Source organism: Carlito syrichta, unplaced genomic scaffold (assembly GCF_000164805.1).
Source record: "Carlito syrichta isolate Samal-C Ts95f unplaced genomic scaffold, Tarsius_syrichta-2.0.1 Scaffold287526, whole genome shotgun sequence".
NCBI lineage: Eukaryota > Metazoa > Chordata > Mammalia > Primates > Tarsiidae > Carlito > Carlito syrichta.
In genome coordinates, this window is record NW_007231622.1 from 156,581 (window position 1) to 175,061 (window position 18,481).

The window sequence follows — 18,481 nt, forward strand, 5'->3', positions numbered from 1 at the left end:
TCGGCGTGGTAGCGCATGCCTGTAATTCCGGCTACTCGGAAGGCTGAGGCGGAAGGATCGCCGGAGCCCAGCAGGCGAGGCTGCGGTGGCCGGGAGCAGCCACTGCACTCCAGTCTGGGCGACAGAGTGAGACTCCAACTCAAAAAAAAAAAAAAAAAAAAAAAAAAAAATTAGCCGGGCGTAGTTCCAGCTACTTGGAAGGCTGAGATGGAAGGATCGCCGGAGCCCAGCAGGTTGAGGCTGCGGTAGCCGGGAGTGGCCACTGCACTCCTGTCTGGGTGACAGAGTGAGACTCCAACTCAAAAAAAAAAAAAAAAAAAAGTTGGGCGGCATAACCTCTCTGAATCAGTTTTATCATGTATACAGTGAGCATGGCAATGACACCTTTCAGAGTTGTGAGAATTAAAAGAGAGGGTGTATTTGAAGTATTTATGTGATGTCTAGCACATAACAAGTCTCAAAACTGGTTGCAGTAGTAGTTATTGCCTTATTATTAGACTTCAAGGGCTAGCTACAACTTACTAACATTAGCATTTAAAAAGAAGATCAAAGATAATTTTACTTTCTAAGTTCTTGGTTATTCTTAGCCATTTGGGATGGAAGTGTAAAACATCTCAGAGATGGAAGTGTGAAACATCCTCAGAGATGTTTCCCAGAGATCCCCAAAAACAATTCAAAGTATTACACGATATAGTTCATAAGTGTATTTGCCCATAGATGGAGAAAAAGAATAATAATAGTGAAAGGAATAACATGTCTCCCAAAATGTTTCTTGGGTTTTTTCCCCCTAGTGAACATAAAATGTCCAGAGACATATTTTTTACCCAAAGAGAAACTGGGGGAAAATATTATTAGCAGAATTGTCATGATACCTAAATGTCCTTATTGTCAAGTTCACAGTAATATCTATCTTTGTGTGTGTGTGTGTGTGTGTGTGTGTGTGTGTGTGTGATATTTCCAGTAGCAACCTGGAAAGTAATTGCACCAATTTTCATTTCATATGTTGTGAACCAAGGATTAGAAACAGTCCTGATGAGACCTAGAAAGATAAAATGGATAAAGACAATCCAAATGCAACTTTATAACTCCATTCTGTCACCCATTCTCAGTTTGGTCACTTACATGATCAAAAAGCTTTTAAAATTTCTAAGTAAAATGTCAACTTATGAGGGTTTCTAATGTGTATTTTAGTGATTTCATTCAGGAGGCTTTGGCTAGACACAGAGATGAAATATACTATCTGTATTTGTTGTTAGTCAACCCCAGAATGCACCTACCAACCACTGATGCTAAGGGACTACCTTAGTCCCTTCCACCACCAACCCACAAACATTCCACACTCTCTCCTCAGCACATCAGATTTAGGAGATCAGAATTATGGGGGTTCAAAAAAGATAAGGGATAACCTGACAGTGTTCACAAAAAAGGCGTGCAACTTCCTACAGAGCCAGTAGAATAAGGTGGGTCTTTATAAAATGGAAAAACAGATCCTTTTGTTTGTCCAGGTCTTTGTGGTCCCTAAATTAGTTGTTGGCTAGAAGGGCTTCATAAAGGAGCCCTTACAAAACTTAACTCCCCCTTAGTCAGACCCCCCCCAACCTACTTACCTGGATACTGTGTTGGTTGTACTCATACAAAAAAGTCAGTATAAACACAAAAAAGCACTGTTATTTATTTGCAAAATTCCTAGGTTGAACCACAATCCTTTAAGATGTCTCTGAGGTAAAAGGAGATCTGTTGAGAATTGTTACCATTTGATCAATATCCCAAAGAATTGGATTAATATTGCTATACAACATCATTGTGGTCAGTTACTGTGTTTCTATTTCCAGGCATTTTTGGATGAATTCTCGAGACGGTCAAGAGCAAATCCTAACAAGGACAGGGTTCTTAAGGCTGGAGATTCCCAAGGTCTGGTAAAGTCTTTCTGCTGAGGAATATTTCCCTTTGCTTAGCAACTCTCTGGTGTTAATTCAAGTCCAATAGAAGGAGGCAAAACTAGTTCACATAAAGAACAAATTGGTGATAGGGGCAGCGTTAGCCTGTTCCATTGTCTGGAACACAGAGAAGCAATTGTATTAACATGGACAAAGTCACTGGTATTGAGGCCAGAGTTTCTAAGAAATGATAACTACACTGTGTATGGCACACTCCACTTTACTGATTGCTTTCACATATATTATATTACTTTACCTGTGCAATGGCACCGTGGGCAGGTGGTTTTACTGCCACTGTCTAATGCTGAAAGGAAGATTGAAAGAGTTGAAGGGATGAGTTAAGTCGTAAGGTCTCAGAGTGTGCAGTAAACAGCAATACACCAATGTGTTAACATCATCTGAGCAGCATCATTGCTACCCCAGTGGTGACAAAAGAATCTCCCAGAGATGTCTGCAAGAAATGACTATGCACTTTGCCCTCATCCTTTCTTCCTTACTCCTTTTTCATAATGCCATGGCAACTTTTGCCAACACACACTGGTCCAGTCAGATGTTTCTGCCTCTGCCTATTGAACTGAGAAAATGTAGACACTCCTACGAACACAAAGTGTTAGTTTCTAATTTCCTTTAAAAAGAAAACCGAGCAATTTAACAGTCCAGGAGACATGACAATATGTGGATTTATGTTGGGGAAATGAAAGAGGACCAGGAAAAGAATAGGGCCCCAAGATGTTTGTTCTTCCCCCAGGAGCTGAGCCAGCCTATTCTTGATTTGTTTTCTTTATTTCCAGGTTTCTTCGGGAGTGTCTCCAATCCTTGGTATGAAACTTATGAAATGAAAATTGGTGCGATTACGTTCCAGGTTGGTACTGGAGATATCGCCAAAGAAGAGGCAGATGTTATTGTAAACTCGACATCAAGGACATTTGATCTGAAGTCAGGTACTTTGGTTAAGCAGTATATTGTAACTATTATTATAACTGAATGTCTGGGAGTGAAATTGCCCTGAGTGGACAGAGAGTTTTGTAGAAAATACTCAAGCCATGGACTCAGAAAGACCTGAGTGGGAATCCCAGCTCTGCTACTTATCATCGTGTGGCCTTGAACAAGTCACTTAACCTCTCTGAGCCTCAGTTTCTTTACCTGTCAAATGCCTGTTTCCAGGAGAAGGATTAGACAGGGTGCAACTGATGTACGGTTATCTCTTATTAGACGGGGTATAACGAATGTGTCATACTTAAAGTCAGCTCTGGACTATCAAACTTCCAAACTCACAACTTAGGGTCCTCTAAGTTCCTCTATTTTGGTTCCTCCTTTTATGCATCCCAGTTGGCACTCACATATCACACCCTGTAGCTCTTCTTTCCTGTTATGCCGACTCAGATGTGAAACTGACCCAGAAACGAAACTCAAGACTCTTTTTCTTGACTTTCGCTGAAACGCTTGTCCACTCCCATTGCAGTAACACTTTTGAGCATGCCCCTCTCCACCCATGTATGTCTATTCATTTATAAAATATATATACATATACTCTTATATGAATATATTTTGTAAATTATGAAACATTGACTTTTAGATTTAAAGGGTAAGATAAAATATAAATAGAAATAGAAGTTTAAATATTTTCTAAATTGCAAAATATTATGGAGCTTACTATGCAGAAGTGAATCTGTAGAATTTCCATTTAATTTATTGATCATTCAATTTTCCAGTCATTTAGGCCGGGTGTGGTGGCTCACGTCTATAATCCCAGCACTTTGGAGGCTGAGGCAGGAGAATTGCTTGAGGCCAGGAGCTCAAGACTACCCTGGGCAACATAGCGAGACTTCATCTCTACAAAAAAAATTTTTAGGAAAATTAGCCAGGCATGGGGACTTGTGTTTGTAGATACTTGGGAGATTGAGGTTGGAGGATCACTTCAGCTTATGAGTTTGAGGCTGCAGAGAGCCATGACCGCTCCACAGCACTCCAGACTGGGTGACAGAGTCAGACTCCACCCCAAATAAATAAATAAACAAATACCTAAATAAATAAATAAATAATTTTCAGTCATTTGAAATGTAACACAAAGAACAATGTAGACATAAAGAACAATCTAGCCAAGTGCCGTGGCTCACGCCTGTAATCCCAGCACTTTGGGAAGCGGAGGTGAGAGGATTGCCTGAGTTCAGGGGTTTGAGACCAGTCTCGTCTCTACAATAAATAAAAAAATCAGCTGGGCATTGTGGTACCTGCCTGTGGTTCCAGCTACTTAGAAGGTTGAGCGTGCTGCTGCACTCCAGCCTGGGCGACAGAGTGAGACTCCAACTCAATAAACAAACCAACCAACAAACAAACAAATAAATAACAAAGAACAATCCATTATATGAAACATGGTAAACTGGATATAAGCATTTGTCTCTGCGCCCTGTCCCCTTTTGGAATTCTATCAAAACAACAGTAAAGGAATGGAAAGGGTATAAACCTACAAGGAAAAAGCGCATTGGAAGGAAAACACCTATGAACAACAGATAACATATTTTTAGAAGGTAGAAGCTGCTAGCCAGAAGTGGCAGCTAACATGGAGTGGAAAAAACAGTGCCTGCAGGAGAGATAGCAGGAGAGAGCAGCCAACTCCTGCAGGAATTAAAGTCAGCAGGTATCTGTAAAGACAGAGGACAAATAAAGAGATGAATTGGATGAAATCCCATATGAGTAGCAATTAGACCTCTTGGTTCTATCCCCCATCCTATGCAGCAATAAATTTCCTTGCTCTGCCCTGGCCAGAGACGGGAGGTTTATACTCTAGAAAAATGGCACCAGAGAGATTCTGGACGCAGGGCACCAGGCACAGGTGAGATGAGAAGCTAGACTGAAAGCGGTGCTTTAAGAGAACATCTCTGTAGCAAACAGTGAGAACTCAGCCCCTCTTCCTGCATGGTACCCAAAATAGCAGAGAGTAAGTCTTGCCTGCTCAGCTGATCCTGAAGCCCACTGGTCAAAAAGGCTTCTCACACAAAGCTTCTAAACTCACTCTTGAATATGAATTGACTGGTGAAGGTCACTTGACATTTGAAGAAAGTGTCTATCATGGAACAACAGGGACTAGAACAAACACACTGAAAAAAGGAAATTTAAAAAAAGGCAATCCACAACATGCACTAATCAAGGATATATAGATATAGATCTATATCTCTTCATAATGATAAAATAGCTAGCATTTATTCAGTGTTTTCTGTGTGCCAGGTTCTGTGCTAGGCGTTTTTCATTCATTATCTCTTTTGATGTGTGAATACCCCATGAAGGAAGTACTATATTAGCCTCTGTGTGACAGATGTGAAACCTATTAATCACATAACAGCTAGTAAGTGGTGCAGTCAAGTCCAACCCAATTTATCAAAATGCTAAGCCCATGTTTTTAATCACTCAACCCAGCTGTCATTAGACTCGACCAAAGTGTTGAAGCTACAACTTTGATTGGAAGATTCAGTGGACTGAAATCAGTCAACTGTCTAATTGGGGGTGGAGGTGTGGGGTGAGGAGCCAAAGAACTGAAGTAAATGCACCATTCTATTACAGTTTGAAATCTATGCTTCTCATTAGTCTTGAAACATTTCTTTTCATATTTTTCATTCATTTTATTAAATAATAAGGGTAGAATGCATACCATTTCAAATAGTACAAAAATATCCCCGCACAAAAAGAGAAGGGAAAGCTGCTGATGCTAGACTTCCAGTTACTGGACGCTGCCGTCATGCTGTGAGTCAGATTGTTCATTCGTTGGCCATTGAGGAAGGTTGCTATAGAAAGACGGTTTGCGGGGGCGGGGGTGGGAGCAAGGGCTTGCACACAAAAGGGTGAGTTGAACAAAGGTCTAATGCACAAAAGCTGTATCCACTTATTGAATTTTAACTGATGTTTTGGTGCCATGATCATGTCTTACTTAGGTGTGTCAAAAGCAATTTTGGAAGGTGCTGGGCCCGCTGTGGAAAATGAATGTGCTGCACGAGGTAGGGTCACATGTTACCTGTGGCTACAAACAACAGAAAATTAGAGGGCTGAGAATACCATGAGAGGACCTGGGGCGGGTGGGGTAGATAAGTGACGAGTATTCTGGCAGAAGTTGGCTCCCTAGGAGAGCAGGCATAGGTGATGGGAGAGAGGCTCTTTATCTCACGACCTCATCTGTCTCTTTCTTCCTGAGTATTAAAAAGAACCCAAGTCTGGGTCCTAATAATCCAGGCTCCACCATTTTACTGGGCCATCCTAGGCGTATCATCTCATCTCTGAGAACCTTTGCTTCTCTCATCTGTAAGAAGGTTCTGCTAATAAGGAGGATGGGACAGCTATCCCACAGGTGGTTGTGAGGACCAGAAAGAACAATACATGTAAAAAGTTTGTAAACCGTAAAGTGTTGTACAAATATCTTTCACTTTCCCCAGTTTTGTCCTACTTTTTATAGCACACCTCCAGGTAGCTGACTTCTAACTTCTTTATGAATGAGTTGAAGGCTGAGTGGGGAATCTAGAGGAGGGATTAAATTATTTGCCCTTCAAAACATCCCTTGCAAAGTAGACAGTCAGCTACGAGTGAGCACCATTTTTGACAATATATTCCCATAACTGACCTGCTACTGTGCCTGAAACTCCCTTTTTTTTTTTTTTTTTTTTTGAGTTGGGGCCTCACTCTGTTGCCCAGGCTACAGTGTAGTGGCACAATCATAGCTCCCCACAGCCTTGAACTCCTGGGTGAACCTCCCACCTCAGCCTCCTAACTAGCTGAAACCACAGGCATGCACCACCATGCCTGACTAATTTTTTAATTTTTATTTTTAATAGAAACGAAGACTCACTATGTTGCCCAGGCTGATCTCAAATTATGGGCTCAAACAGTCCTCTAGCCTCTGCCTCCCAAAGTGCTGGGGTTATAGGTGTGAGCCACTGCACCCAACTATAACTCCTATCTTACTAGCTCTCCTCTGATTAAGACACTTTTTCTGGAATGAATAACTTTCTGGAGTGAGAAAGGAAGGTAATACTTGATCACTAACACAAGGACATGAGCAGGGATTTGTAAGAGCCAGCTGTGCCCTGGAAGGCAGAAGCAAAGGATGAAACTTGGGTTGGACAAACTGGAAAAGCCTAGGGAGGCTTCTGGGAAGAGGCGAGCAGAAGGGTCACCTTAGGGACCTCTGGGGGTGCCTGGGCACAGGTGCTCCCAAGGAGGGTAGCATGGGGTGAGCAGGGATCCACTCTCCTGCTTCTCCCTTTTGCTGGACCCAGCCTTACTCAGAGCAGTCTGAAGGAGGTGGGGGGGCAGTGACTTAAAACGGCCCTGGTAGTTTCCATGTGTTCAAGAGCTCTTAAGGTCCTGATAGGGGAAGTTTCTCATCCTTCCATACCTCTGCACCACAAAGTACATTGCTTTTACCTCCTTGAAAAATTAATCTGGCTGAATGTGCTCTACTGAGGCAGTCGAGTTCCTGTGTGCTTAGGTTCAAAGTCCTGGGGCTTGGGTTCAAAGTCCTGGGTAACCTTGGGCTATTGACCTTAGCTCTCTGTGGCTCTGTTTAATCTGTGAAATGGAGGAAACAGTACCTTCCTCATAGGCTTGTTTTGAGGATTGAGCAGATTATCACAGATAAAGTGCTTTTGAACAGCACCCAAAATATTCAGTAATGAATTTGTTGAGTGCAATAATTCAGACTGTAAAGGAAATAGGCCTGTCACAGTCCCAGTAAATGAAACCAGTGGGCCCGGGAGAGGCTGGGCTTTCACGGAAAACAGGTGTCAGCTATTTTCATTTCTCAGTCATCAAAATGTTGCCTCCAGTAACTAATGAGCTGTGTGTTTGTTTTTCTTTTCTTTTTTTCAGCTGCACGGCCTCACACAGATTTTATAGTTACACAAGGTGGACACTTAATGTGCAAAATAATAATTCATGTTGCTGGGGAAAGCCATGTCAGGAAAACGGTCTTCAGGGTTCTGGAAGAGTGTGAACAGAGGCAGTACACGTCAGTTGCCCTTCCAGTCATCAGAACAGGTTTGCAGCCTCTCCGCACTCTAAAATGAAGTGATCCGAATGAAATCAATCCTTAATCCATCTGAAGGCGGCAATTGTGATGTAAATCAGAGAGGGGGCAACCTTTTAGATCCCCAGGGCACAATCTGCTATGGGATCCTAGCCTCTTTCCTCCATCTTGCTTCTGCATTTTGTGTTCCCTACGTTTCTTTCCAAGTTTTGTCCTTAACTTCATGGATGTCTCACTCTTTGCTTTTTCCTTTGGGAGTTCACCTGCTCTCATTGTATCCATCACCTCGTCTGCACTGACTTCCAAATCAGCACTTCTCCCCTCTCTAGAATCTCCTTTGGGAAAATTCTCTGTTACCAGAAACTCCATGTCATCAGAGTCCAAACTCATCATTTCCCCTTACAAACAGACACTCCTCTTGAGCTCTCTGGTTTTCTAGTTTCTTCCATCGGTAGTGCCACGATGTTCCCAGCTGCCGTGGTCTGCCATTCTTGCTTCTTTGTGTCCCCAGATCCTGACAGTCAGCAAGTCCTGCTAAATCTTCTTCGAGAGGGATTGATGTCAGCCCACCTTTTAGTTTTGAAACCATCAATGCCTCCCCTATCTGGTTTACCGAAGCGTCTCCCAGCTGGCTTCTCATTCGCGCATTCATTAAATTGAAATGCTATTACCCAGGCCCTGTGCACAGCACTGAGGATAAAATCACAAATAAAATGCAGTCAGTACCTGTAATGTGGTAACCCCAAATCTGAGAGGGCTTGCTCGTCATGTTTACCCATTCCAAAAAAGTCACCCGGAGGTCTAGCCGGAAAAGACATTGGTTTATTGAAACTTACTAGAGGCACCGATGGCGGCAGGTTGGTGGAGAATCCATATCTTGGGGCAGTATTGCAAGCAGTTTTATAATCATTCAGATTCCTATACGGTGTGTACAATCACATAGATTAAGCATGATGATTAGGCCAGGTGCGGTGACTCATGCCTGTAATTCCAGCATTTTGGGCGGTGGAGGCTAGAGGATTGTCTGAGCCCAAGGGTTCGAGACTAGACTGTGCAACATGGTGGGACCTCATCTCTGCAATAAATCAAAAAATCAGCTGGGCATGGTGGCACATGTCTGTGGTTTCAGCTACTTGGAAGGCTGAGGCAGAAGGATCGCCTGAGCCCAGCAGGTAGAGGCTACAGTGGCTGTGAGTGTGCTACTGCACTCCAGCCTGGGCGACAGAGTAAGACTGACAAAAAACAAAAAAACAAAAAACGTGATGATTACACTGTTTTCAGGTTTCCTCAGCCACCTGTATCCCATGAATCATGACTAGGCATAGGCATACCCTTCAGAGACCAGCCTTGGCTAGAGACCGCTGCCTAAGGGAGGGAGCAGGGAGAAGCCAGGTATAGGGCGACACAGTCCATGTCCAGACAAGACCCCACACTACCCTTCAGCAACCAGCTCAGGTGGAGGCTGCTCATAGTTTCTAGGAACATTTCCTACCCATCTCTATCATATCATCCAATAGTTTGCTTTTATTGAAGATGCTGCTGCCGGTCCATTTCCTGATTCATTCACACCCATGTGACCTGACCCTCTTACGGAAGTGAGGGCTTCTCTCATTTGGGAAGTCAGGGGCTGGGCAGTAGTCTGAAAGTTATCAGTACTCTGACAGGTTCTTTTAGCAATTAAATTCCTGGCCTGAGAGTCACCATCATCATCCTAGCTCAAAGGTGTAGACTTCCTTCTGCTTCCCAGATTAAAACTGGATGCTGGTATCCCAGGCCCTTCTTGTATGAGCCTCAGGACATTCATCCAATGCTTGCAGCGCATTCTTCCTGCACTCATGACCACCTATAACCTTTTGTCCTACTTTGTTCATGTTTTATTCTCCCCATCTGGATCCTCTCCCACACCATCTGTCAAATTACAGCCCTCACAAGCCCTGCTTGTTTTGTTCCCTCACTCAGAGCAAGCACTCTGCTACTTGGCACTGGAGAGGCAGAGTGGAGTAAACCCAAGCCCCTCCACAAGTGCATAGTTTAGGAACAATGCAAGGCGTGGTAATGAAGAATGACACCCAAAGTGGAGGCCGCAGGCGTAGGGGTGGTGATCAGCCATGTAGTGGAAAGAGTTGCAACTGGGTAGGTGGAATGAGCTTGTCAAGGGACTGCGTGGAGAAAGAGAGAAGAGGGCTGAGACAGAACAGGGAAAAGTGCCCATAGGTAGATCGTGGAGGGGAAAGGGCAGAGAAGTCGGCAAAAGACCCACAAACGCTCACAGACATTGGAGAAGGAGAGTTAAGTGCAAAGTCCCAGAGGACAGCCACCTACAAGCCAAGGAGAGAGTCTTCAGAGAAACCAACCCTGCCATGACCTCAGTCTTCTAACCTCCAGAATCATGAGAAAATGAATTTTTGTTGCTTAAGCCGTAGTCCATGGTACTTTGTACAGCAGCCCTAGCAAACTAATACAGGAGGGATCAAATGACTTGGCTAAGATGGCACAGCTAATATGTAGCAGAGCCAGGACACAAACCCAAATCTTCTGCACCCAAATCTCATATTCTTTTCTGTGCACTGCCAATGCTTTTCAGCTACAGACCACCAGGAACACATACTATGGGGAACTTCTCAGCGTCTTAATAAGAGGGTGTTGGGAAGGACTTATGAGTGGATTTGGGCTTGTGTTTGTTGATTTTGTGGCAGTCTCAAGTAAGTGGGGCTTCTCTCTGGATCAGAAACTTCAGGAAGCAGATATAAATCTATAGTTGAATATTTTATCTAGAAGGAGGGAAGAACCACGTGTGGCTAAACCTGTGATTAGAAGTAAAGCAGCAGTTGCTCCTATGAGTCAGGATAGGGGATGATTGGCTATTTTTGTGGTTTGGTTGGTGTTCATGTTTTTGTCTAAAATCAGACGTGATTATGGAGTGGTCTTATTTTAGTCTTAATTCATCTTGGTCACAGAGTGGTTACACTGATGATGTTCCATTAAATTGTTTGTGTTCAGAACACCAAGACCTAGCTGTGAGTGCCAGGTGGGTTCCTGGCTGTCAGGGGCTTTCCTGTTTCTCAGCCCCAAGAACTGCATCTGCCAAATCTCATCATAATACCAACACCAGCTGAAACTTCTTTATGTTACTTAAAAAAAATTTTTTTTTCAGGAAGTGCCAGAAAAAACCCAATCGCAGTTGCTGATGACATGATCGATGCTATTGTAGACTTCTCATGGCAACATTCTACCCCGTCATTAAAAACGGTTAAAGTTGTCATCTTTCTATCTGAGCTGCTAAATGTATTCTATGACAGCATGAAAAAAAGGGGCAACTCTGCGTCACCTACCTCTCAGCCTGCGTTCTCCACAACTGCAGGTAAGATGTTCATTTTTAAAAATCACATGGTTTGTAGCTGATATCACAGAAAATGTTTACATGTGAATGCTCACTGGGCTTGCTATTTTCTATCAATTTTAGAACTTTGCAGTCGACTTCTTATGAGACGTGGACAGGGACACGGGACACAACTTCTCGTCAACTGGTTATTTTTCTGAGAGGCAAAAATCATACCTGGGAAACAAGAATAGCAAATAAATAGAAACAGAATAGAAGTGAGGAAATGGAAAGAGGGAAGCAGGCTTTGCAAATTCTAGTCGATGGTCTCATTATTGACTTATGGATTGAGATTGATCCTTAGTATGCCTTGTAGCTATGAACTAGCTGGTCGACACTGCCTTATTGACCATCAGCTTGTGGACAAGTTAGCCTGGGAACAAAAGCAGATGCAAGAAGGGGCAACCAGTCATTTGGTTGTACTACGTCACAAGCAGGCAGATAGATGCCAGTCGCTGCTCTGTAAGGTGTGTCTCTGCTCTGTGTTTGAGCATCCGTGTCAACCTATGCCTCTGATCTAGCCTCTCCCTCATGGGGTGGCTTCTGCACTGCTGTTCAAATAACTAGAATTGCAGCCTCCTCTTGCAGTCAGTTTTCGCTCGTTTTGGACACTCACCCTAAAAGCACTGTGAGTTTTGCTAGGCAGATGAGGCAGACATGCCATCAGCAGCCTCCCAGAATGGAGAGTTGTCAATAGAAATTTCAGTTCTCTCTACATTTATTTCCTGACAGCTATTCTCCTCAACGTGCCACAACCTGCAGTTCCTATAAGAGCTACACACACACTAAAAATGAAAATAATAGTTGGAACTGGTAAGGCTCTTGAAGGAACAAGTAATAAAAAACCCAATTTAAACTGACTTAAGCCAAAAATGGAATTCATGAACTCGCGTTGCTATAAGCTCCAGGCATTTCTGGCTTCAGATATAGTTTGATCCATCTAGACTGTGACTTTTCATCTCGCAGTCTCTTCTCAGTTGTGTTGTCTTTTCCCTTAGGCTTCATATAGTAAAAGGTGGCTGCTAGCAGCTTCAGGCCCGCAGCCTTCCATGGTCAAGTTCACTAGGAAAGAGACTGTCCTGTGGAATTATACACTTGTCATCAGGAACATGATGCCAGGGAACAGAGCTCTATTTTAAACCCTCAGATTCCTTCTGATTGGAGCAGCGTAGGTCACCATTGCAGGCAGGAAGCTAGAATTACACTGACTGGGCCGTCAGAGTCACGTGCTGCACACTGGAACTAGAGGGGATCAATCACCGTTTGAAGATATGGGCACAGTTGTCCGCCAAAGGAAATTCAGAATGGTTTTACCAGAAGAAGGGAAAAGAAGAGTGTGCAGTTACAGATCATATGTCCCCACTGTAGTATCTAGGGATGCACATGGGCAGAGGCGGTAACAGTTTGGTATGGCTTAAGGATATGATTTAAATATCTTTCCTCTCAAGAAAACATCTTTGGCTTTATACTTTAGTCCTATGTATGTATGTATGTATGAATGTATATATTTATTTTGAGTTGGAATCTCATTCTGTCACCCAGACCAGAATGCAGTGGCACAATCACAGTTACCACAGCTTCGTCCCGCTAGGTTCAACCTCCCAAGTATCTGGGACTACAGGCATACGTCTCCTCACCCAGGTAAGTTTTTAATTTTTTTTGTCAAGATGAGGTCTCGCTATGTTGTCCAGGCTGGTCTTGAACTCCTGGGCTCAAGCAATCCTCTTGTCTCAGCCTCCCAAAGTGCTGGGATTATAGGCGTGACCCACCATGCCCAGCCTGTTTTGCCGTTTTGTGTTGTTTTCTACTCTAATGCAATCTGTTCATATTTACACTGGTCAGCAAGTTAATATCTAGTTTCAATGTTTTAGAAGTTCCTAGAAGCAACTGAAAAGCAAAGGAGAACTTTGGTCATGATCATCTTGGGTGAAAGCATTCTTTTAAGTACCTCTGCTATTTTCCTTATATATATATATTTTTTCCCCTATTTTCTCTACTTGTATAAAAGATGGGGCACAGAACAATGTGCTTTACATATCTTTAGCAGGGTAATCATGTTTTAAAAGAAAAATAATAAAGAACCATTGAAATAAAGCTGATAATAGTGAAAGCATTAGTAAATTTGACATTCATGTTTACATATCAGTTTCTTACAGAATTAATTCCACATAACCTTCTGGGAAAATTATAATTTCAAGCTACATTGAATCTCAGTTTATCTAACTATTTTAGCCAGAGCAGTGACTAATATATTATGTATCATATTGATGTCAGACTGTTCACTTCATCTCTGTTTACTCAATTGAGGATAATAAAAGAAGCAATTGTGAAATGTGTAGCTTGTACTTTAAAGACCAGGATTAGATGACTGAAAACAAGAATGTGGGTGGTGCCCTGATTTTCAGAGGTCCCTGGAAATGGCTATCAGGTTTTCACCCAATGCTGACTTTCCAGATAACACTCCTGAACATTGGATGGATATAAATCATCAACTGTCTTGTGTGACCCAACTACAACCGGGACAATCAGAATATAACACCGTAAAGGATAAGTTCACTCAGACTTGTTCTTCCTATACAATAGAGAAGGTAATACTGTGTTAAAAATTTACTGCTTTAAAATGTTAAAAAACTAACATGAAAGCCATCTCGCTTTCAAGCACTCATTCTTACTTTGTACTTTACTATGTTTAACTGGAGTTGGACTCACTCGAGCTCCATAGGCTTCAAATTTCAAGATTCATTCATTAGCAGTAAGGAGGGAGTTTCACAAAAGTCACAGGTATAGATTAGGATACTTTTAGTTGCAAGTCACAAACATACACCCACTCAAACTGATTCAACAAGGAGAACTGGATTGGAAATTGGTGGAAAGTCCAGAAGTAGGATGGGCTTTGGAGCAGTTTAATCCAATGGTTTGATGTCCTGGATCTAGCTTCTCTGTCTTTGCTGTCCACAATGTCAACTTCATCTTCAGGCTGGACTTTCCTTGTGGTTGTAGGATGGCTGCTGGCAGCAATCAGGAGCTCTCTTCTTCCTCACAGAAGACAACTCTGTCCTTCCCACAACTACTGAACAAGAATCCCAAGATTTTTTTTGGATGGACCACTCTCTGTATCTAGGGGATACCATGTGCTGATTGTCTTGGGTCTGGGCTGTCAGATTCCATCACTGTGGGATCCATACTGAGATCCTGATTGGTTTAACCCAACTTGGCTCCACCCTGGAACCATAAGTGGGGCCAATGCCACTCAAATCAGAAGTTGCTGATGGGGTGGGATGGATGTTCAGGAGATTGCCACAATGTCCACTATGCTACATAAAAATATTAGTAAAGTATAGGTGTTTATCAGGAGGTCATTATCATACCATGTATATCAGAGCAGGATGTGGCATCCTAGTAATTTAAAATCTAGTTGCTTCTTCTATAGAACTATGTACTTACATTATAGCACTTATAAAATTGTACATTGGTAACCTGTACAGCCTGTTGCCTGGCTCCCCTAACAAATAGTGAGCTTCTTAAGGCAGGAGTCACATAGTGTTCATCTCTGCAATCTCAGTACCTAGCACACTCTCTAGTATGTAGTAGGGCACAGTATGAATTAAATAAATTTAACTGAATGAATGAACTTAATTCCTGAGAAAGGAGAACCAGAAGAGAGAGACATTCTATATAAAGGACGATTTAAAGGAGGAGGCCAGGCATGAGAGCTCGCATCAAGAAGCCAAGGTGGAAGGAGAGCTTGAGGCCAAGAATTCAAGACCAGCCTGAGCAACATAGTGAGACTGTCTGTACAAAACAATTAAAAAATTAGCCGGGCCCAGCCACTAGAGAGGTTAAGGTGGTAGGATTACTTGAGCCCAAGAGTTTGAGGCTTCAGTGAGCTATGATCATACCATTTCACTCCAGCCTAGGCAACAAAGCAAGACTCTGTCTCAAATAAACAAATAAATAAATAAATAATAAAGGACAATATGCATCATGGTGTTAAAAGCTATCAAGAGTACAGTTGGGCCAGGCGTGATGGCTCACACCTGTAATCCCAGCACTTTGCAAGGTGAAGGTGAGAGGATCGCCTGAGTCCAGGGTTTCAAGACCAGCCTGGGCAACTTGACAAGACCTCGACTCTACAATAAATCAAAAAGTAGCCTGTGTGGTGGCGAGTGTCTGTAATTCCAACTACTTGGAAGGCTGAGGCAGAAGGATCATCTGAGCCCAGCAGGTCGAGGCTATGGTGGCCGTGAGTGTGCCACTGCACTCCAGCCTGGGCAACAGAGTGAGACTCTCACAAAAAAAAAAAAAAAAAAAAAAGTACAGTTGGCCCTCCATATCTATGGGTTTCAACCAACCATGGATCGAAAGCATAGTGAGGTTTATAATGGTTGTGTTGTACCAAACATGTACAGACTTTCTCTTCTTGTCATCCTCTAAAACAGTATAACAACTATTTACATAGCATTAGGTGTTATAAGTAATCTAGAGCTCTCGTATACAGGAGGGTTGCATCAGTTTTATACAAATGCAGAAGTATGCCACTTTCTATAAGGGACTTGAACATCCTCAGATTTTGGTGTGGAGAGCATCTGGATATTGAGGCACAACTGCACAAGAAGAGCAAGAGCCTCACTTCAATTGTGTTTACCCAATATCTGTAACTTTCTTGGCTCTTAGCATTCTATCACACCATTTTGAAAACCCCCAACTTTGGATTAATCCTGTAACCTACCTTCTTTCCTGCTGCTCCTAGATGAAATTCTTACTAACTCATGGTTTCCAGCCTCAGCTGGACCCTGCTGGCTGCCCGAAATCCTTCACTGCTTCCTCCAGTCAACTCATTCCCACTCTCCTCATTCCAAACCTTCATAACTCCATGTGAGGTCCGTGTCACTCTCGGAAAAACAACTTTCCCCCTGCTCTTAATACCAGGCTTTCCTCAACAGCTGCCTGGTATCCACTCCATGCTTCTGTAATCTCTCTTCTTTCTGTTTCCAGGACATCATTTTCTCAGATTTCCTCCCACCTCCCCAGACATAGATTATCTGGAACCCTTTCTTTCTTTTTTTTTTTTTTTTTGGTTGGAGTCTTATTTTGTCGCCGGCTGGAGTGCAGTGGCACGCTCACAGCCACCGCAGCCTCTACCTGCTGGGCTCAGGTGATCCTTCCGCCTCAGCTTTCCAAGTAGCTGGAACTATAGGCACATGCTACCACTTCCGGCTAATTTTTTTTATTTATTGTGGAGACAAGGTCTTGCCAAGTTGCCCAGGGTGGTCTTGAACCCCTGATTCCAGGCAATCCTCTAACCTCTGCCTCCCAAAGTGCTGGGATTACAGGCTTGAGCCACCATGCCCGGCCTGGAACCCTTTCTTATGCTTTCATAGCTGCGTGTGTGTCCTCCTAGCCCATTCCTTATCATTCTAAGGGGTAGTTTTTTTGTATTTCTGCCCATTAGACTGAACTTTTTTCCTGAGGACAGACTCAACACAGTACTTGATTCATAGCAGATGTTCAGTAAATGATTATTGAGTGGATGTTAACTTCATTTCCTAGAAGGACAGAGAGCCAGGAGAGAGTAATAGTTTGAAAATAAGTTAAGGAAGGACAAAGTATCAAGGAGGGGATGGTTCATGACTGGAAATGCTATTGAGGGGTCTAGAAAGAAATTGTCATCAGATTAGGCAATTACGAGGTAATTTGTAACTATAACTAAATAATAACAGAAAGAATTGTTATGGGGAGAAGACACATGGAATGGATTTGAAGATGAGACAGAGTTAAGGAAATGGCTATTGGATCAGTGAATCTTCAGGAAATGCAGGAAATACATATAGGTAAACATTTTCACATAAACTATAAGCTTCGTTATGTAAAATAGATGCCAGTAAGCACTATTACAAAGTATGATACTAACAGATGTTTTTAGCCTATCTTTTTTTAAAGGCAGAAAACTGTCTATTTGCATTTTATTCCACCTTTTTCTTCTCCCACACCTTCTCCTTCTCCTTCTTTTCTGTGTTGCTTATTTTAAATCCACAAATACAATAAACTGAACTCTAAGGTCATTTCTGAAGTGTTTTCCTTTTCGTCATCTACAGATTGAGAGGATACAGAATGCATTTCTCTGGCAGAGCTACCAGATAAAGAAAAAGCACATGGACATCAAGAATGGCCATACAAATAATGAGAGAATCCTCTTCCATGGGACAGATGCAGGCTCAGTGCCACATGTCAATCAGCATGGCTTTAATCGCAGTTATGCTGGGAGGAATGGTAAGGAAGCGAGTCATCTGGCTAATCAGAATGAGATAAATGAGAGTTCTGGTGTCAACTGTTCACACCCACACCGTGGAGACCCACGGATGGTAGCCATATTGTCATCATCAGGATAGAGCTTGCTGTGTTTCACCTTAAAGAAAACAGGCGACCTTTGGAGGAAAGTTGGAGTGAATTTTATAATTGACTAAAAGTGGCTGTGGTAGGCAGGAACTGCATTTAAAAAAAGCCAGACTGGGCATAGTTTTACATCCTGTGTAATTTAATATTCTTAGGAAGGCTTTTGTCTTTCTTTTTACAGCTGTAGCCTACGGAAAAGGAACCTATTTTGCTACTGATGCCAGTTATTCTGCCAATGATACATACTCCAAGCCAGACAGCAATGGGAGAAAGCACATGTATGTTGTGCGCGTACTTACTGGAAACTACACGCAAGGATATGCAGGATTAGTCACCCCTCCACCAAAGAATCCTCATAATCCCACAGATCTCTTTGACTCTGTCACAGATGATACAACCTATCCAACGCTATTTGTGATATTCTTTGATAATCAGGCTTACCCAGAATATCTCATAACTTTCAGATGTTAGAAAATATTTTTAATGTGAAGGAGAGGATATAGTCACCTGCTTGTAAGAACAACTTCCAAAGTCTTTGTCTTTACTTTTGGCTTGTTTGGGCAGATAAGTTTTCCTTTTTGGTGCCGAAATGCCAAAAATTACCTTTTGTAAATGCTCTATTGCTGCAATTTGTAGCATACCTTTTTTCTGAGCAAATTGGCAAGTGAAAGCTGAGAAATGTACAGTAAGTGTCGCAGTTATAGCTACAGCTATTCCTAGAGACCAAATCTATACGAGAATAAAAAAGCACAATATTCTTTT

The 18,481-nt window shown here is 42.5% G+C and overlaps 1 protein-coding gene across 1 annotated transcript in view; it reads left to right on the top strand.

Annotated features, from left to right (window-relative positions):
• PARP15 (poly(ADP-ribose) polymerase family member 15) overlaps positions 1–18,190 on the top strand; it is a 27,852-nt gene extending 9,662 nt beyond the window's left edge. Inside the window, exons 5-12 of the mRNA XM_008052807.1 lie at positions 1,833–1,911; positions 2,729–2,878; positions 5,864–5,926; positions 7,791–7,958; positions 11,102–11,308; positions 13,781–13,914; positions 17,422–17,596; positions 17,901–18,190. Of these exons, the coding sequence (XP_008050998.1) occupies positions 1,833–1,911; positions 2,729–2,878; positions 5,864–5,926; positions 7,791–7,958; positions 11,102–11,308; positions 13,781–13,914; positions 17,422–17,596; positions 17,901–18,190 (1,266 nt within the window). The remainder of the gene's footprint in view (positions 1–1,832; positions 1,912–2,728; positions 2,879–5,863; positions 5,927–7,790; positions 7,959–11,101; positions 11,309–13,780; positions 13,915–17,421; positions 17,597–17,900) is intronic.
• The last annotated feature ends 291 nt before the right edge of the window (positions 18,191–18,481 follow it).